The sequence below is a fragment of the Tachysurus fulvidraco genome, chromosome 5, assembly GCF_022655615.1.
Source record: "Tachysurus fulvidraco isolate hzauxx_2018 chromosome 5, HZAU_PFXX_2.0, whole genome shotgun sequence".
Classification (NCBI taxonomy): domain Eukaryota; kingdom Metazoa; phylum Chordata; class Actinopteri; order Siluriformes; family Bagridae; genus Tachysurus; species Tachysurus fulvidraco.
In genome coordinates this window covers 3,378,634-3,399,018 of record NC_062522.1, presented here as the reverse complement: position 1 = coordinate 3,399,018, position 20,385 = coordinate 3,378,634, and the positions used below count along the sequence as shown (strand labels likewise).

Here is a 20,385-nt window from a genome sequence, read left to right as displayed (position 1 = left end):
CAAAATGCCGACCGGATCCTTTATGTTTGTTGTTTATTTACTTTGTCTTCGCAGTAGTAGAGCTGATCATATTTGCCCCTGACAAACCTATTTATTTTATTATTTCCCAGGCCTCATGATTAAGTCACGATTTTAAAATTCCTGCTTAATTCTGATGAGTTCCTGTAAAAGTGCACAGGTAAAAGTACTGTAAAAGTGCACGACAGAAAATACCCTCTGTCTCGCTCGACAGATCTGACCGTAGCTGCGAAACGTCAGGAAGCGACTCCGCCCGAAGAGCTCGCGGCCAAGGAGCCGATTCAGCAGCAGATCCACAGGATGTTTCTCCTGAGGGTCAAACTCATGCATTTTGTTAACAGTCTTCACAACTACATCATGACCAGAGTGGGCTTCCTTTCTTCTTCTTCTTCTTAATTATTGTCAGTTATATTTTGACATCTAACAGATTTAACAAGGTCACGTTTTGCCTGATTTCAGATCTTACACAGCACAGGCTTGGAGTTCCAGCACCAGGTTCAGGAGGCGAAAGATTTGGACCAGCTCATAAAGATCCACTACAGATATCTGTCCACTATCCACGACCGCTGCCTTCTCAGAGAAAAGGTACATCACGCGAGATATATACACCGATCGACAGGGGGCATCTTCGTCGCCATGGCGACGTCAGGAATCTGCAGCGATGCCAACATCTGTCGTATCTCCGTAGCATTTTTCTCGTTTCTATGGCGACGAAGCGACGGTACAGACCAAACAGCATCACGCCGCAGCGCAGATCTGTTTGAGATCGGAAACTAATCAGCTTTTCTTCATAATTTACTTAAAGCAGCACGACGACGTGTTTTTATTCTTTATTCGAATCCGATCGTGACGAAGGTTGCCGTGTGTTTTCAGGTGAGTTTTGTCAAAGAAGCCATCATGAAGGTCCTTAATCTGGTTCTCATCTTCTCTGACCGATGGCAGGCTGGCTTCGGGGCGTGGAAGTAAGTCAGAAGAAATCAGTAAAGATTTAAATTTATTTACATTTCAGTCACATAAACATGAAGTCTACATCTTCCAGTTTCAGTAAATCATCATAAGTTATCAGTGGCATGGTTGTCGTGGTTACGCCCAACAGAGAAAGCGGTGTGAATTAAGATGTTATAAACAGTTCGATCCGTGACTCGTACGAGCCAGCAGAAGGAGAACGATGTTTCTAATTTGCATATTCATGCATATTCACGAATCCTGGCATTTTTAATAAGGATGAAGGTGTAGAGATGTTCCGAACCCACTCTAATGACACAGACGACGGTCTATAGTGTTTTACAGCGACACGTTCTGAAGACTGACGATTTTTTTCTCACTCAGGATCGAATCGATCGACAAAATGGAGTCGGATTTTAAGAACTGTCACATGTTCTTGGTGACCATCCTGAATAAAGCCGTGTGTAGAGGATCGTTTCCTCACCGTGAGTCTAATCTCAAGTCCGAATTTCACTTACACAGATCTGTGTGGTTTTTTTTTAGCTTGTGGTTTTGAAGTAAAAACAAATGTGTTTTTTATGTTTTGAATCTCGTCATAAATTTCAGAATTGTTCAGATTATATCGTATAATAACCGGGTTTAGACGACGCTAATTCGGTCCCGTAATAAACAGAGTAGACGATTCTGATTCAGGTCCAATTTCATAGAATAGAATCAGAATTCAGATATAACTTTAGAATATTTTTTTATTTATTTATAAAATATATTATTTAAATATTTATGTACTGAATAACAACATTTAATTAAAGGTGGCGTCTCCGATGTTTGAGAAATGCTTTTGAAAACAATGTCGGGCCACCAAACAAAACAAATATCAAAACAAACCTGTGGCCAATGAGCAGAAAGGGGTGTGTCTCGTCAATATGGGCGACGAGAGCGTTTAGTGCTCATGTGCGCATATTCCCAGGTCGGAGTTTCCCGAGTCAATAACTCCTGAGCTAAACGCTGTTACTACACAAAACGCGGTTGTAGCTGCCTCTCTACATTACTACGATAGAAAAGAGGTGTTATTTGTGTAGTAACAGCGTTTAGCTCAGGAGTTATTGACTCGGGAAACTCCAACCTGTGAATATGTGGCCAACTTCCTGCTCCTTCAGTTCTCTCCAGCGCTGGAAAGCTGATCCTATATTAACACGTCCTACTTCTTGTCCTTATCGTAAGTCTTTCTTCTCTTTCTTTCTTTGTTTTTATCCTCCATGTCAATGTTAAAACCGCTTTCTGCTAATGTCACACACGCGCACCGAACACTCTCTCTGCCCATATTGACAAGCCCCGCCCCTTTCTGCTCATTGGCTACGCGTTTGTTTTGATTTTTGTTTTGTTTGTCGTCCCGACTCAGTTCTCTGAAGCTTTTCTCAAACAACGGAGACCGCACCTTTAAGTAACGAATAACCAGATGTAGAAAATTAACCTTTCATGTATTATAATAAAAGGTTTATATTTTGAAATTCTGGTTTTTAGTTTTGAATTAATCAGGAATAGAAATATACATTTTTTGTTGCCACAGTTAATTTTATTTTAGATACAACTTTAAATAAATCGTTGCATTTCTCTTTTTGATCTGCTCACAAATCCAAGCCACGGGATACAACATGAATGGAATTTTACTTAAAATAATTATAATAAATTCTTCACTGAACACCGGTGTGTTTCGGTCTTAATTAAAATATGAATCTGTTTCTTCTTCCCTCCCCCTAGTGGAGTCTCTCGCTCTGTCTCTGATGGCCGGCTTCGAGCAGTGTTAGACCTCTTCTCGCCACCGGGGCGGCGCTGTAACACCGCGTGTGTTCGGTGTGTGGAAACATCCGAGTGGACACCACAGAGGAGGAAGTGAGCATTCGCACGTCAGAGATTCTTCAGCTGTGAAATGTGTCTCGTTTCTGCACACGTTTGTCCTCTCCTGTTTAAGCGCTCAGCTTTCAACAGATCGTTTTTTTTCAAGCCGTCGAACACGGATGGACTTAAACTGCAAATTAGTTATTGCAGCAAGACATTTTAATAGCTGGTCAGTCTGATGTACAGTACAGTGGTGTTGAGGCCTGCAGTGACCTGGATGTATATATTCACATGAACATCAGCTCGTTCTGAATTAGTAACTTTGTTGATGTTTCTGCGCAATAAATGGGTTGTTATGTGCAATGCTGGTTTTATTTCCTCATTCCTTTAATTCCTTCAGAGTAACTTCATGTCAGCAGTGTTAACTAAAGACGATGTCCACTTCAGGGAGGAGAACGATCTCTGAGACATCGTGAAACTGTTCAGGAAAAGTTTGAGGAACACGATAAAGAGCTTGTGGTGTTACCTCTCAAAAACGTTTAATATAACATTTGTTTAACTTAGAACATGAAAGAAAGGTTAATTATATAACTTAAGTTATAAATATAACTCAATTTTACTCAAATGAAGGTGATGCAAAAATGAGTAAACCCCACTGAGAGCCTCTGGAGCAAAGACTCCAGACTACAAATGTCTAATTTAACCAGAATTTAACCCCAGGTGAGTCTAATTCTTCATTACACAGGTGTCCAGCAGACAGCTGACTATAAAAGGGTGTTATTTAAAGTAAACCCTTTTCTTATCTCAGCAATGGCACCACATGGGGCAGAAATGTCACAAGAAAAGAATTTCTTTACCCCAGGAAAGTGAAGGCTACAAGAGGATCAGCAAAGTTTTACTTATTAGTCAATATTATAGTAATCTGATTGGAATATATAATGATATTAGTAACAACAACAACAACAACAACAATAATAATAATAATAATAATAACCTAATAATAATAATGACGCCCTCTAGCAGCAGCAGCGCTACACAGTGGCGCCCTCTTGTGGCGCAGTGTAAATAATCGGCGGAGTTTCCTGTTGATTTTTCCTGTAGAGAAACGGGAACCTCCTCCCGACGTCCGCCTGTGTGTTACAGCCGAGGCGGAAAGGCAGGATTTAAGGCGTGTTACATTAAAGTTTTAATACGAATCAAACCCCAAGGACTCGGGGGAGAATATTTAGTTCAGTAAAGACTTTTGTGTCGACTGTGACTCCGTCATATGGAGCTTTAATTCACCGCGGACTTGCTTGTGTTCATCCCGGGAATCTGAGGGCGGGTGAGTGAGTAGTTTTAGTGCAGAAAACTTTTACTAACTCGACTTTTAGCTCTGTTTCTCTTCTGTTTGGGGGATTGTTTTATCTCTCTCACATCCGTGAAGTAAAAAGACGTGTAAATGAACGTTTTTGGTTGTAAAAAGTGATTTCATTGAAGTTTAATGTGGACTTTTTGTCTGTGGAGCTCGAAGCTAAAGCTAAGGCCTCAGTGTGTACATGTAAAATTTACCTCAGGCTTTTACACAAACAGCTTTACTCGCTTTTTATTGTTACTCATCATTTTAAAGTCTAATTAATGTAATATTCATAGCAATATTTATTTTTTTCTCATTAAAGTTTTTAAAGTGTATGACTAAAGTCTGTAAATAATTATGTACACAATTATACATAATTATGTACATTATAATTCGTTATAAAAATTACGTAAATAATTATGTACACAATTATACATGTATGTAAATTTTTATAATTAATTACAAATAATTATATAAATAATTGTCCATAATTATAAATAAGTATACATAATTATGTAAATTCTTATAATTAATTATAAATAATTTAAATAATTATGTACACAATTATACATAACTATGTAAATTATAATACTTATACAATATGTAAATAATTATACATAATTATGTAGATTATTATAATTGATTATTAATATTTATGTAAATAATTGTAGATAAATATTTATAAATAATTATAATTATCTGTGAATTAATGAAACTTTATGGATTAAAATAAACCCGTAGGTTATATTAAAAAAAAGGTAAAAACTAAAGTAAAAAGTGATCTGATCCTCAGAACTATTCAGAAATAAAAAAAAATAATTTTTTCTATTTTTTTTTGTGTGTGTTCATTTTAGTGCTTTAATGCTAAATAATCATCATCCTGGAGGTTATTAAAGTGTTTTATTCCTCTTATACAGCAAACAGTGACTTTTAATGTATAAAGCAACATTTGAGGTCTATTTTGGTTATATTTAGTGTGAAGTGAGTGAGTTAGTTCCTGTTCTCACTTGTCTATAGTGTCTTGAACTTAGGGAACTAGCTGGTCTTACGAATCATGTTCTAAACGACTCTGAATCGATTCACAAGTTGCTCATGTTTTAGTGTTTTCTTTTAACTGGTTAAAGTGTGTTTGAGTCCTGTGTGTGTGTGTGTGTGTGTGTGTGTGTGTGTGTGTGTGTGTGTGTTTGAGTTTGAGTCCTGTGTGTGTGTGTGTGTTTGTGTTTGAGTCGTGTGTGTGTTTGAGTCGTGTGTGTGTTTGAGTCGTGTGTGTGTGTTTGTGTTTGAGTCCTGTGTGTGTGTGTGTGTGTGTGTTTGAGTCCTGTGTGTGTGTGTGTGTGTGTTTGAGTCGTGTGTGTGTGTTTGAGTCCTGTGTGTGTGTGTTTGAGTCCTGTGTGTGTGTGTGTGTTTGAGTCGTGTGTGTGTGTTTGAGTCGTGTGTGTGTGTTTGAGTCGTGTGTGTGTGTGTGTGTGTTTGAGTCGTGTGTGTGTGTGTGTGTTTGAGTCCTGTGTGTGTGTGTGTGTTTGAGACCTGTGTGTGTGTGTGTGTGTGTTTGAGACCTGTGTGTGTGTGTGTGTTTGAGACCTGTGTGTGTTTGAGACCTGTGTGTGTTTGAGACCTGTGTGTGTTTGAGACCTGTGTGTGTTTGAGACCTGTGTGTGTTTGAGACCTGTGTGTGTTTGAGACCTGTGTGTGTTTGAGACCTGTGTGTGTTTGAGACCTGTGTGTGTTTGAGACCTGTGTGTGTTTGAGACCTGTGTGTGTTTGAGACCTGTGTGTGTTTGAGACCTGTGTGTGTGTGTGTTTGAGACCTGTGTGTGTGTGTGTTTGAGACCTGTGTGTGTGTGTGTGTGTGTGTGTGTTTGAGTCCTGTGTGTGTGTGTGTGTGTGTGTTTGAGTCGTGTGTGTGTGTGTGTGTTTGAGTCGTGTGTGTGTGTGTGTTTGAGTCGTGTGTGTGTGTGTGTGTTTGAGTCGTGTGTGTGTGTGTGTGTTTGAGTCGTGTGTGTGTGTGTTTGAGTCGTGTGTGTGTGTGTTTGAGTCGTGTGTGTGTGTGTTTGAGTCGTGTGTGTGTGTGTGTGTGTGTTTGAGACCTGTGTGTGTGTGTGTGTGTGTGTGTTTGAGACCTGTGTGTGTGTGTGTGTTTGAGTCCTGTGTGTGTGTGTGTGTGTTTGAGACCTGTGTGTGTGTGTGTGTGTGTTTGAGACCTGTGTGTGTGTGTGTTTGTGTTTGAGACCTGTGTGTGTGTGTGTGTTTGTGTTTGAGACCTGTGTGTGTGTGTGTGTTTGTGTTTGAGACCTGTGTGTGTGTGTGTTTGAGAACTGTGTGTGTGTGTGTGTGTGTGTGTGTTTGAGACCTGTGTGTGTTTGAGACCTGTGTGTGTGTGTGTGTGTGTTTGAGACCTGTGTGTGTGTGTGTTTGAGACCTGTGTGTGTGTGTGTTTGAGACCTGTGTGTGTGTGTGTTTGAGACCTGTGTGTGTGTGTGTTTGAGACCTGTGTGTGTGTGTGTGTTTGAGACCTGTGTGTGTGTGTGTGTTTGAGACCTGTGTGTGTGTGTGTGTTTGAGACCTGTGTGTGTGTGTGTGTTTGAGACCTGTGTGTGTGTGTGTTTGAGACCTGTGTGTGTGTGTGTTTGAGACCTGTGTGTGTGTGTGTTTGAGACCTGTGTGTGTGTGTGTTTGAGACCTGTGTGTGTGTGTGTTTGAGACCTGTGTGTGTGTGTGTGTGTGTTTGAGACCTGTGTGTGTGTGTGTTTGAGACCTGTGTGTGTGTGTGTTTGAGACCTGTGTGTGTGTGTGTTTGAGAAATATTGGTGTGTGTGTTTGAGTGATGTGTGTTATTGTTTGAGACATGTGTTTGTGTGTGTTTTAGAACTGTGTGTGTGTGTGTTTGAGACCTGTGTGTGTGTGTGTTTGAGACCTGTGTGTGTGTGTGTTTGAGACCTGTGTGTGTGTGTGTTTGAGACCTGTGTGTGTGTGTGTTTGAGACCTGTGTGTGTGTGTGTTTGAGACCTGTGTGTGTGTGTGTTTGAGACCTGTGTGTGTGTGTGTGTTTGAGACCTGTGTGTGTGTGTGTGTTTGAGACCTGTGTGTGTGTGTGTGTGTGTGTGTTTGAGACCTGTGTGTGTGTGTGTTTGAGACCTGTGTGTGTGTGTGTGTGTGTGTGTGTTTGAGACCTGTGTGTGTGTGTGTGTGTGTTTGAGACCTGTGTGTGTTTGAGACCTGTGTGTGTGTGTTTGAGACCTGTGTGTGTGTGTTTGAGACCTGTGTGTGTGTTTGAGACCTGTGTGTGTGTGTTTGAGACCTGTGTGTGTGTTTGAGACCTGTGTGTGTGTTTGAGACCTGTGTGTGTGTTTGAGACATGTGTGTGTGTTTGAGACCTGTGTGTGTGTTTGAGACCTGTGTGTGTGTTTGAGACCTGTGTGTGTGTTTGAGACCTGTGTGTGTGTTTGAGACCTGTGTGTGTGTTTGAGACCTGTGTGTATGTGTTTGAGACCTGTGTGTATGTGTTTGAGACCTGTGTGTGTGTGTTTGAGACCTGTGTGTGTGTGTTTGAGACCTGTGTGTGTGTGTTTGAGACCTGTGTGTGTGTTTGAGACCTGTGTGTGTGTTTGAGACCTGTGTGTGTGTGTGTTTGAGACCTGTGTGTGTGTGTGTTTGAGACCTGTGTGTGTGTGTTTGAGACCTGTGTGTGTGTGTTTGAGACCTGTGTGTGTGTGTGTTTGAGACCTGTGTGTGTGTGTGTTTGAGACCTGTGTGTGTGTGTGTTTGAGACCTGTGTGTGTGTGTGTGTGTTTGAGACCTGTGTGTGTGTGTGTGTGTTTGAGACCTGTGTGTGTGTGTGTGTGTTTGAGACCTGTGTGTGTGTGTGTGTGTTTGAGACCTGTGTGTGTGTGTGTGTGTTTGAGACCTGTGTGTGTGTGTGTGTGTTTGAGACCTGTGTGTGTGTGTGTGTGTGTGTGTGTGTGTTTGAGACCTGTGTGTGTGTGTGTGTTTGAGACCTGTGTGTGTGTGTGTGTTTGAGACCTGTGTGTGTGTGTGTGTGTTTGAGACCTGTGTGTGTGTGTGTGTGTGTGTTTGAGACCTGTGTGTGTGTGTGTGTGTGTGTGTTTGAGACCTGTGTGTGTGTGTGTGTGTGTGTGTGTTTGAGACCTGTGTGTGTGTGTGTGTGTGTGTGTTTGAGACCTGTGTGTGTGTTTGAGACCTGTGTGTGTGTTTGAGACCTGTGTGTGTGTGTTTGAGACCTGTGTGTGTGTGTTTGAGACCTGGGTGTGTGTGTGTGTATGTTTGAGAGCTGTGTGTGTGTGTGTGTGTGTGTGTGTGTGTGTGTGTGTTTGAGACCGTGTGTGTGTGTGTGTGTGTGTGTGTGTGTGTGTGTGTGTTTGAGACCTGTGTGTGTGTGTGTGTGTTTGAGACCTGTGTGTGTGTGTTTGAGACCTGTGTGTGTGTGTTTGAGACCTGTGTGTGTGTGTGTGTGTTTGAGACCTGTGTGTGTGTGTGTGTGTGTGTGTGTGTGTGTTTGAGACCTGTGTGTGTGTTTGATACCTGTGTGTGTGTTTGAGACATGTGTGTGTGTTTGCGTTCTGTGTGTGTGTTTGAGACCTGTGTGTGTGTTTGAGACCTGTGTGTGTGTTTGAGACCTGTGTGTGTGTTTGAGACCTGTGTGTGTGTTTGAGACCTGTGTGTGTGTGTTTGAGACCTGTGTGTGTGTGTTTGAGACCTGTGTGTGTGTGTTTGAGACCTGTGTGTGTGTGTTTGAGACCTGTGTGTGTGTGTGTGTGTGTGTGTGTTTGAGACCTGTGTGTGTGTGTGTGTGTGTGTTTGAGACCTGTGTGTGTGTGTGTGTGTGTGTGTTTGAGACCTGTGTGTGTGTGTGTGTGTGTGTGTGTGTGTGTTTGAGACCTGTGTGTGTGTGTGTGTGTGTGTGTGTGTGTGTTTGAGACCTGTGTGTGTGTTTGAGACCTGTGTGTGTTTGAGACCTGTGTGTGTGTTTGAGACCTGTGTGTGTGTTTGAGACCTGTGTGTGTGTTTGAGACCTGTGTGTGTGTGTGTTTGAGACCTGTGTGTGTGTGTGTTTGAGACCTGTGTGTGTGTGTGTTTGAGACCTGTGTGTGTGTGTGTTTGAGACCTGTGTGTGTGTGTGTTTGAGACCTGTGTGTGTGTGTGTTTGAGACCTGTGTGTGTGTGTGTTTGAGACCTGTGTGTGTGTGTGTTTGAGACCTGTGTGTGTGTGTGTTTGAGACCTGTGTGTGTGTGTGTTTGAGACCTGTGTGTGTGTGTGTTTGAGACCTGTGTGTGTGTGTGTTTGAGACCTGTGTGTGTGTGTGTGTTTGAGACCTGTGTGTGTGTGTGTTTGAGACCTGTGTGTGTGTGTGTTTGAGACCTGTGTGTGTGTGTGTTTGAGACCTGTGTGTGTGTGTGTTTGAGACCTGTGTGTGTGTGTGTTTGAGACCTGTGTGTGTGTGTGTTTGAGACCTGTGTGTGTGTGTTTGAGAGACCTGTGTGTGTGTGTTTGAGAGACCTGTGTGTGTGTGTGTTTGAGACCTGTGTGTGTGTGTGTGTGTTTGAGACCTGTGTGTGTGTGTGTGTTTGAGACCTGTGTGTGTGTGTGTGTTTGAGACCTGTGTGTGTGTGTGTGTTTGAGACCTGTGTGTGTGTGTGTGTTTGAGACCTGTGTGTGTGTGTGTGTTTGAGACCTGTGTGTGTGTGTGTGTGTGTGTTTGAGACCTGTGTGTGTTTGAGACCTGTGTGTGTTTGAGACCTGTGTGTGTTTGAGACCTGTGTGTGTTTGAGACCTGTGTGTGTGTGTGTTTGAGACCTGTGTGTGTGTGTGTTTGAGACCTGTGTGTGTGTGTGTTTGAGACCTGTGTGTGTGTGTGTTTGAGACCTGTGTGTGTGTGTTTGAGACCTGTGTGTGTGTGTTTGAGACCTGTGTGTGTGTGTTTTTGAGACCTGTGTGTGTGTGTGTTTGAGACCTGTGTGTGTGTGTGTTTGAGACCTGTGTGTGTGTGTGTGTTTGAGACCTGTGTGTGTGTGTGTTTGAGACGTGTGTGTGTGTGTTTGAGACGTGTGTGTGTGTGTTTGAGACGTGTGTGTGTGTGTTTGAGACGTGTGTGTGTGTGTTTGAGACGTGTGTGTGTGTGTTTGAGACGTGTGTGTGTGTGTTTGAGACCTGTGTGTGTGTGTTTGAGACCTGTGTGTGTGTGTTTGAGACCTGTGTGTGTGTGTTTGAGACCTGTGTGTGTGTGTTTGAGACCTGTGTGTGTGTGTTTGAGACCTGTGTGTTTGAGACCTGTGTGTGTGTGTGTGTGTGTTTTAGACATGTGTGTGTGTGTGTGTGTGTGTGTGTGTTAGAGTCGTGTGGGTGTGTGTGTGTGTGTTTGTGACCTGTGTGTGTGTGTGTGTGTGTGTGTGTTTGAGTGCTGTGTGTGTGTGTGTGTGTGTGTGTTTGAGACCTGTGTGTGTGTGTGTGTGTGTGTGTTTGAGACCTGTGTGTGTGTGTGTGTGTTTGAGACCTGTGTGTGTGTGTGTGTTTGAGACCTGTGTGTGTGTGTGTGTTTGAGACCTGTGTGTGTGTGTGTTTGAGACCTGTGTGTGTGTGTGTTTGAGACCTGTGTGTGTGTGTGTGTTTGAGACCTGTGTGTGTGTGTGTGTGTGTTTGAGACCTGTGTGTGTGTGTGTTTGAGACCTGTGTGTGTGTGTTTGAGACCTGTGTGTGTGTGTGTTTGAGACGTGTGTGTGTGTGTTTGAGACGTGTGTTTGAGTCCTGTGTGTGTTTGAGTCCTGTGTGTGTGTGTGTGTGTGTGAGACACATCATACACATGGGCACACACGATCATCACCACATCATACACATGGGCACACACGATCATCACCACATCATACACATGGGCACACACGATCATCACCACATCATACACATGGGCACACACGATCATCACCACATCATACACATGGGCACACACGATCATCACCACATCATACACATGGGCACACACGATCATCACTTTTTTTTATTGCCATTTTGAGAGCGAACTTGACACAAATTGTTTATACAAATGAATTTGCTCCTACTGGGAAACTTTGAGGTGTTTTCATCCCACTCACATGCACGTTTTGACTAAAATACCGTATCGAACTCAAGCGAAGTGAACACACACAATAAAAAGACACAAATACAAACTTCAGTATGAACGTGAGACGCATGTGGCTCGGGGGCCGCGGCTTTGCCAGGCCTGGTGTAGAGCTTCATGTGTTCTGCAGATACACACAGAGAGAATGATTTCTTGTTCCTTCAGACCTTTAACTTTTAATTATTAGTCTTTATTTGCTCTGATTCAGCCTCTGATGATGGATTAAAGTCTGAAAGCAACCTTCGGTTCTCTAAACGAACTCTAAAACTCATGACGGCGTCTGTTTTAACAGCCGTGTTGAAGAAACAGGATGTGAATGTGAAGCGTCGACGTTCGGAGCGTTTGTGTTCAACTCAGCTGTTGTTTAATACATTTTTAAACAAGACTTTTTTTTTTTGCTGTTTTTTAATGAGTGTGATTTCAGCTCCTCCTCCTCTTCCACAGGAAATGTGTGCGTGAATCTGTAAGGTGTTAAATCTTCTCAGCTGTGATATGCTGGAAATGAACAGCGTGTTGTGAGCTGTGCAGTTTTCTGTTTGAGTCTCTGCTTGTGAACGTGTTGCATCTTGTACAGTGTGGGGGAGATGTGTGAAATTTCTCGTTCGCTGTGTGTGTGTGTGTGTGTGTGTGTGTGTGAGAGAGAGAGACAGGGACAGAGACAGGGACAGAGACAGGGACAGAGACAGGGACAGAGACAGGGACAGAGACAGGGACAGAGAGAGAGAGACAGAGAGACAGACAGAGAGACAGACAGAGAGACCGAGTGAGAGATAGAGAGAGAGAAGCGTGTGACCCGACGTGAACCCCAGAGGATATTCAGATTGTAGTGATTGAAGTTGAGATAGTGTTTTTGTTTTTGTTTCCACGGCGATGTTTCAGGATGTTTATGTAGAATCGGGGGTGTAAACTGTCTTAAAAAGATTTTCATGAGGGTTTCAATCACTGAGTTTTAAGATTAAAATCTCAACTGAATTCTTTCACAGACTTCGTGTCTGATCACACGGCAGTATTAGATCGGATCCGCTAACCTTAGAGCTGTTGATTTTAGTTGTGTCTGTGTTCATCCTGTGTGATTATCATGTTGTTGTAGCAGAGCTCGCTCTTATAGCTTTCTCACACTTAGAACTTTGTCACACTCGCGATACTTTATTATCGGCCATGTTGGCTCACCGTAGCGCCGGTGCCACAAATCATGCCAAAAACTCCAGCAGTTACATCACAAATGTCGAAAAGCACCTAAAATAAACACCTGTGTTGCCATGGTGATGATCACACAGTGTAAATCCAGCTGCAGAATGGAGACCTGTGTTGCCATGGTGACTAACCCAGTGTAAATCCAGCTGCAGAATAAACATGTGTTGCCATGGTGATGAACACACAGCGTAAATCCAGCTGTAGAATGGAGACCTGTGTTGCCATGGTGACGAACACAGTGTAAATCCAGCTGCAGAATAAACACGTGTTGCCATGGTGATGATCACACAATGTAAATCCAGCTAATCACCACCATTAACACTTTATAGAATTATTCTTTTTTCATTGGTCCAAGATTAGCTCTATAACAGTTATGACATTTGAATGCTCCCCAGATCTACGGTGGCCTGGAGACTCCTCCAAACACGGACAGGAAGTCTGTTTTCCAAAGAGGTTTTCCTCAGAGACTTTATACACTTTTGCTAATCTGGTGTTATTTATTTATTTATTTATTTATTTATTTATTTACGCACGTCTAATTTTCTACACATCCTCCAAATTATTTGTAGATGTAAGGATTAAACTAATTTTAATACTGCGTAGGACTGGGCGATAAAACGTGATTGATATCAATAAAAACGTGTTCGATAAGACGTTCGATATTTTTTTATTCTTCTTCGGAAGAAAACGGAGGTCGTGAAGCAAGTTTGGTTGCCTTAACAAAGGCACTCGCTCTCTGGTAACCTAGCAACGTAGGGAGTGACAGTATCATGTTTGGTTGCGCCATATCGTCGTCTCGTACCGGTCTGCTGGATTCCTCTTCAGTAACCGTGTGTTAAATGAGCCGCAGAGAGCGAGGAAATTGTAAATAAAAGAGGAAAAGTCAGCGCGCCAGTACGGCGGTTTTTTGGATATTATAAATCTGACCGTAGTCACAACAATGTCGTCTGCTAATTATGTTACCATCGCCCACGCAATTTTATTACACTTTATTAAGCATTTCTTACATTTTCTGTCATTTTGCACCTTAAATGTTCAGAGATAATAGTTAAGTGTTCATTGTGACTTTAGACTCATGTTTACATTATAATTATTGGAGGTTTCCTGGTTGTCGACATTTATGACTTAATAACTGAGGGGATTCTGATCAGAGGAAGGTTAAGTTTAAAATAAAAAGGTTTAAATGTAATAGATTTTTCTCCTGGTCCTTATTTTAAATGGGTCATAAAAAATATCAATAATTATTGATATCGACCGATAAGAAACACTGATTTCGCCCAGCCCTACTAATACTGTGCCTTTAATGTGTTAGTATTGACCGCAGCACTGGCTGTGGGTTTGTCTGCAATGTGGCCAGCGAGACCGGACCTGCAGAAGTTACATCGAGCTTCCTTCTTTTTCTTTTTTCAGAGGCTACAAAGCCTCAAGTAAGACGAGACACTTTGTAAAAATGTCTTCAATTCTGAACGAGAAGAGGATAGAGAGAAATCGCACGTTTTAGATCCAAGCCGTGTTTATTCACCGTTCGGTCGTAAAGCTTTCTGTCATTCTGCAGGAAGGAGCGGTGTGTGTTACTGTTCGACATGCAACAGTGACTGTCGTGTGGTGTTTTGTGTGTTTTGTTTTGAGGAACAATCCCCCAGAGCTGCTTCCTTTTTCACTCTGCTGGATGTTCTCTCTTGTTTCCAGAATGAAATAATATCTCGTATTGACTGGGTGTCCACTGATTTTCCAATTCAATTCGGTTCAAGTTTATTTGTACGATTTAACGATTGACGTCGTCTCGATGCGGCTTTACAGAACGTAAACACAGAGCAAAAGGTTATTATAAAGAATAATATAAAGATTAATAGAACACAAAAGTTCAAGATTAATATTAGATATATTTATGTGCTGAAACCCACAGATCATGTGCATGAAAAAGAAAATTTTATGCAGTTTTCAGTCCTAAAATACACATTAAAATGTTGTCCCTGGGTTCAGCTTAAATCTATTCTTAACCCCAAACGGGAAGTGAGTCTGTTTCAGGGCTTCGTAAAGCATAGCGCTGGAGTTGTCAGAGTTCTGTGTTGCCTTGAGGCTGAACAATGGCAAGAATTTTCACACCCAGTGATTACAGGCTTAAAATAAGTAACGCAACGCAAAACAAACGGCTCCACCTTGTCACGGCTGACAGAAAGCTGTGATTAATTCTCTAGAACAGCAGCGCTGATAATACTGCAGATTTTTATTATTATTAATAATAATAATAATAATAATAATAAGAATTAATAATAACTCGCTTGATCAAATACTAATCATCACATCTATAGACTTCTTATAAACTCCTATGTAAGTGTCGGTCTGGTGAAGTTTGTTTATCAGTGTTTACGAATGTTTTATTTGTATTCACAGAGAGAGAGAGAGAGAGAGGTTATAAATGACTGGTGAGGGAACGATGTTTATAGCTGCTATAACCAGAGTTTCACAGATTCTGTTCATTATAAATGTAAATGTTAAAAGGAAGTGATGTTATTATTTATTTTTGTCCTTATTATTTATTTTTTATTTCTTGTGTAGAATCATGACGACCACGGTGTCTCTGGAGGACGCGCTGTCCAACGTGGACCTGCTGGAGGAGCTTCCACTTCCAGACCAGCAGCCCTGCATCGAGCCCCTGCCCTCGTCTCTCATCTACCAGGTAACACACACGTACATACACATGGACGCACACACATACACGTACATACACATGGACGCACACACATACACGTACATACACATGGACGCACGTACATACACATGGACATACACATGGACGCACGTACATACACATGGACGCACACACATACACGTACATACACATGGACGCACACACATACACGTACATACACATGGACGCACACACATACACGTACATACACATGGACGCACACACATACACGTACATACACATGGACGCACACACATACACGTACATACACATGGACGCACACACATACACGTACATACACATGGACGCACACACATACACGTACATACACATGGACGCACACACATACACGTACATACACATGGACGCACACACATACACGTACATACACATGGACGCACACACATACACGTACATACACATGGACGCACACACATACACGTACATGCACATGGACGCATACGCATGGACACACACACGTACACGTACATACACATGGATGCACACACACACAAACTCACACACTCATTGACACTAACACACACACACATGCTAACACATTAACACACACACTAACACGCACACACACTCTCACCCCTAATACTACTCTGAACCGTAGTGATGAGGGTTAGCTTCAGTTTGTACCAGTTCCTGTCAGGAAGTAAGATATTTATTTATTTATTTATTTTAGCTTGAAATTTGCCGTTCTTTTTCAAATTAATTTTTTAGTTTAACAACAAAAAAAAAAAACGTAGGATGCTGAAAGAAAAACTTACTTTAACCGAAAAGCCTGTGCTTTGCTCTTAGCTTTGGAACACATTGATAATTTCCAACTGAAGAGCACTACAATTTTTACGGATTCTAAACCGTGCCTTCAAGCAATGGAATCCTTGGAGCATAACCATCCGATCGATACTATTTTAGCCAAAGTCAAACATCTGTAGAATCAATCCTATAATGTAAATTTCTGTTGGATTCCAGGACATGTTGGACTTTCATGTTGTCATGTTGTGAGGACGTGATGATCCAGCGGTTAAGGCGCTGGGATCTTGATCAGAACGGTCGGGGTTCGAGTCCATAAGCTGCTGAGCATCAACGTTGGGTCCTTGGGGCAAGGTCCTTAAACTCACCTGCTCCAGGGGTGCCGTCCCTATGGCTTGACCCTGCGCTCTCACCCCATAACCTGGGATATGCGAAAACCCTTTGGGCAAGTCGTGGCCTAATGGTTAGAGAGTCTGACTCGTAATCCTAAGGTTGTGTGTTCGAGTCTCGGGCCGGCCACGACTGAGGTGCCCTTGAGCAAACCCCCCACCAAACCCCCCAACTGCTCCCCGGGCGCCGCAGCATAAATGGCTGCCCACTGCTCCGGGTGTGTGTTCACTGCTGTGTGTGTGTGTGTGTGTGTGTTCACTGACACACTCTGAATATGTGTCACTGTACTTCGCCGTATGTCACGTCACTTTCAGGAAATGAGCGAGCTGATACAGCTGCTAAGAAAGCTTTAAGGCAGAATGTCACTGGATGCCAAATTCCTACCTATCATCAATCATCATCAATGGCTATGTACTAAATAAGTGGCAAGAGGAATGGAATACATGGTCGAATAACAAACTGTTTGAAATACACCCTGAAATTACTAACAGGTCTCTAATACCAATGAGATCAAGATTCGATCAGGTGTAGAATCGGACATACAAGGCTGACACATGAATACCTGCTGAAAGGAGGTGCTTTTACTGTCAAACACATTCTGTTGGACTGTCCTGCGCATCATGTTATTTTAGAAGGTTATTTTATGAGGCCAATTCATTTTAAGAGCTATTTTACAAGGTTTCATCAGAAAAAGTTTTGGAGTTTTTGTCATATTAATGTAAAAAATGTAATGTAAAAAATTAAATGTAAAGTCTATATTTGTCTATATTTATTTCTTTTGTGATTTTAGGTTATTTTAGTTCTTATTAACCGTTCTTGCCATGAAGATCAGTAGCTGACATGGCAGTAAATTATAGCGCACTATAAGGATAAATACTTTAACCCAAAATAAATAAATTCATTAATTGTTTATTTATTTTTTATTAAAAGAAAAACAGATTGTTTATTTTTATTTATCTATAAAAAAACAAAAACAATACCCCAATATGATAAATATAATTCAAGTATTTACTGGTTTTTCCACTTCCCCTAAAAAGTGTTTTATCTGAAATGTATCTAGATTTTTTTCACATGCAGACTGTGACTGTGACTGTGACTGTGACTGTGACTGTGAGAGTGTGACTGTGACTGACTGTGAGAGTGTGACGCTGAGAGTGTGACGCTGAGAGTGTGACGCTGAGAGTGTGACGCTGAGAGTGTGACGCTGAGAGTGTGACGCTGAGTGTGACGTCACTGATTGTCTTTGCTACTTTGCAGAAAATTGTGACAAAAACTTCTACTGAAAGTTTGAATGTTAAATTATTTAATGTGTTGATGTTCTTCTATCAAACAGCCGAACTTCAACACCAACTTTGAAGATCGTAATGCGTTTGTGACCGGCATCGCGCGCTACATCGAGCAGGCCACCGTCCACGCCAACATGGTAAACCTCACTGTAACATGCCTCAGTGTCTGCTTCGTCTTGTCTCAGAACCACCTCTGTGTCCACCCTGTCTCATCCCTGTCTCACCTCTGTGTCCACCCTGTCTCACCTCTGTGTCCACTCTGTCTCACCTCTCTCATCTCTGTGTCCATCCTGTCTCGTCCACCCCATCTTATCCCTGTGTCCACCCTGTCTTGTCCACCCTGTCTCACCTGTGTCCTCCCTGTCTCACCTGTGTCCACCCTGTCTCATCCCTGTCTCACCTCTGTGTCCACCTCTGTGTCCTCCCTGTCTCACCTCTGTGTCCTCCCTGTCTCACCTCTGTGTCCTCCCTGTCTCACCTCTGTGTCCACCCTGTCTCATCCCTGTCTCACCTCTGTGTCCACCCTGTCTCATCCCTGTCTCACCTCTGTGTCCATCTTTTTTTTTTTATTTATTTTTGTTTTTATTTTGTACAGAATGAGATGTTGGAGGAAGGACAGGAGTACGCCGTGATGCTCTACACGTGGAGAAGCTGCTCCCGAGCCATTCCTCAGGTAACACACACACACACACACAGAGCTCACGTTGCTTTGCTCGTGGTTGCTTGCACTTTATTATTATTTTTTTAAATTTTCATATGAATGTCCTTCCTTTAGGTGAAGTGCAATGAGCAGCCCAACAGAGTGGAGATCTACGAGAAGACAGTGGAGGTGCTGGAGCCTGAGGTCACCAAGTTGATGAACTTTATGTACTTCCAGGTAACGATCATCTACGCTGGGTTGTCGTCATGGTGACCGTGTCGCCAAAAGCATCATGTTATAAATCTGTATATAGAAAGTCCCATCTGTGCGTAAGAGTTTCGGATGACATTTGTGTTTTTTTTCTCAGCGCACAGCCATCGACCGTTTCTGCGGCGAAGTGCGTCGTCTGTGTCACGCCGAGCGTCGGAAGGACTTCGTATCCGAGGCTTACCTGATGACTCTTGGAAAGTTTATCAACATGTTCGCCGTGCTGGACGAGCTGAAGAACATGAAGTGCAGCGTCAAGAACGACCACTCGGCCTACAAACGGTGCGCGTTACACATGCGTCCACTCACAAAAAAAACTAAACGGTGTAAACAAACTCTCTGCAGTCTTCAGTAATGTGTCAACATCTCAGGCTGTTAGTTGCTCGGACGTGCAGGGGATATTATTTGATTAGCTTTTTTATTTATAATATTGAAACTAATTTCTCACTAACGGGTGGCGATGTTTACGGCTCAGAAGATGCTCCTGTCCAGATGCTAACCTCCGTGGACGACCTGGACGTCTCTGTGAGACGGTCGCACTTCCGTCTTTTTTAAATATTTGTAAAACCTTTGCTACAGGATTCTGATTGATTAGAATTAGACTCACCTGGGGTTAAATTCTGGTTAAATTAGACATTTGTTGTCTGGAGTCTTTGCTCCAGAGGCTCTCAGTGGGGTTTACTCATTTTTGCATCACCTTCATTTGAGTAAAATTGAGAAATGTGTAATTTCTCAATTTTCTCAGTTATTTATTAATTTTCATGTTCTAAGTTAAACAGATGTGTGTTTTTTTCTTTTTTCCCGCTTCTCTCTCTCCTGTTCCTAAGTCAGGAATGAAGAGCTTTAGTTTGTTGCCGGCTTCATATCTGTGGTCTGATTGCGGCAAATGACCAAAAATTGGGGGAATATGGGTTAAAAAAAGGAGGAGCTGATCATTATACATAGCATCAGACTGAACGTTTGCATGTGTTTTCTCATTCAGTTAGAATTAGTGAGTCTGTGGTGCTGCAGGAAGTGAAACACGTTCTCATTGTGTGTGTGTGTGTGTGTGTGTGTGTGTGTGTGTGTGTGTGTGTGTGTGTGTGTGTGTGTGTGTGTGTGTGTTTGTGTCAAACTGATAATGTTTAATGATAAATCACTTTCTGTTTCCTGTAATACGAGTACAGTACTGATAACAGACAGTAGATGGCACTGCACACTAAGTTATTATACCTTAATAAAATTTATTATACCTTAATAAAATAACTCTGACTCTAATACATCAGTAAGTCGTAATGAAGCCAGCACACCACTAGAGGGCAGTTGTGGCACCAGATCATTATGTGCTTTGTTTTTTTTCCTCCGAGGAATTCAGGGCCTCCTTCACTGTGATATTAGAAAACTATTTAATATTTTCTGACCAATCATGAATTTAACATCATAAAAATCCTGGACTTTTTGTTAATAATATGGCTCGTGTCGCGCTTCTCTGTCCTGTCGCACAGAGCTGCACAGTTCCTGAGGAAAATGTCTGAGCCGTCTTCAATTCAGGAGTCTCAGAACTTATCCATGTTCCTGGCCAACCACAACAAGATCACACAGGTACCACAGCTCGCGGACCAGTCGTCTACTCCTCACTGGGGTTCTAGTAGCTAGCAGGATTAAACCTCTGTGTGTGTGTGTGTGTGTGTGTGTGTGATTCAGTCCCTCCAGCAGCAGTTAGAGGTGATTAATGGTTACGAAGAGCTCCTGGCTGATATTGTCAACCTCTGCGTGGACTGTTACGAGAATAAGATGTACCTCACGCCTGGAGAGAAGCACATGCTGCTCAAAGTAAGACACTGCGCACACGCAGACACACAGGCACTCTCACACACAATTTATTACATTTTTGGGGATTGTAAATCACATTC

The 20,385-nt window shown here is 42.3% G+C and overlaps 2 protein-coding genes across 3 annotated transcripts in view; both read left to right on the top strand.

Annotated features, from left to right (window-relative positions):
- Positions 1–3,162, top strand: part of tubgcp5 (tubulin, gamma complex associated protein 5) — a 13,294-nt gene extending 10,132 nt beyond the window's left edge. The window contains exons 19-23 of one of the 2 annotated variants that reach the window (XM_027157501.2): positions 233–384; positions 478–603; positions 892–980; positions 1,348–1,448; positions 2,722–3,162. In XM_027157501.2, the coding sequence (XP_027013302.2) occupies positions 233–384; positions 478–603; positions 892–980; positions 1,348–1,448; positions 2,722–2,768 (515 nt within the window). In that variant the 3' untranslated portion in view covers positions 2,769–3,162. The remainder of the gene's footprint in view (positions 1–232; positions 385–477; positions 604–891; positions 981–1,347; positions 1,449–2,721) is intronic. The other variant, XM_027157502.2, reaches the window with a different exon arrangement.
- Positions 3,163–3,888: 726 nt separating this feature from the next.
- Positions 3,889–20,385, top strand: part of cyfip1 (cytoplasmic FMR1 interacting protein 1) — a 28,223-nt gene continuing 11,726 nt past the window's right edge. Inside the window, exons 1-8 of the mRNA XM_027157420.2 lie at positions 3,889–4,123; positions 15,016–15,136; positions 17,634–17,723; positions 18,182–18,259; positions 18,362–18,463; positions 18,594–18,775; positions 19,978–20,074; positions 20,177–20,305. Coding sequence (XP_027013221.1) covers positions 15,020–15,136; positions 17,634–17,723; positions 18,182–18,259; positions 18,362–18,463; positions 18,594–18,775; positions 19,978–20,074; positions 20,177–20,305 — 795 coding nt within the window. The 5' untranslated portion in view covers positions 3,889–4,123; positions 15,016–15,019. The remainder of the gene's footprint in view (positions 4,124–15,015; positions 15,137–17,633; positions 17,724–18,181; positions 18,260–18,361; positions 18,464–18,593; positions 18,776–19,977; positions 20,075–20,176; positions 20,306–20,385) is intronic.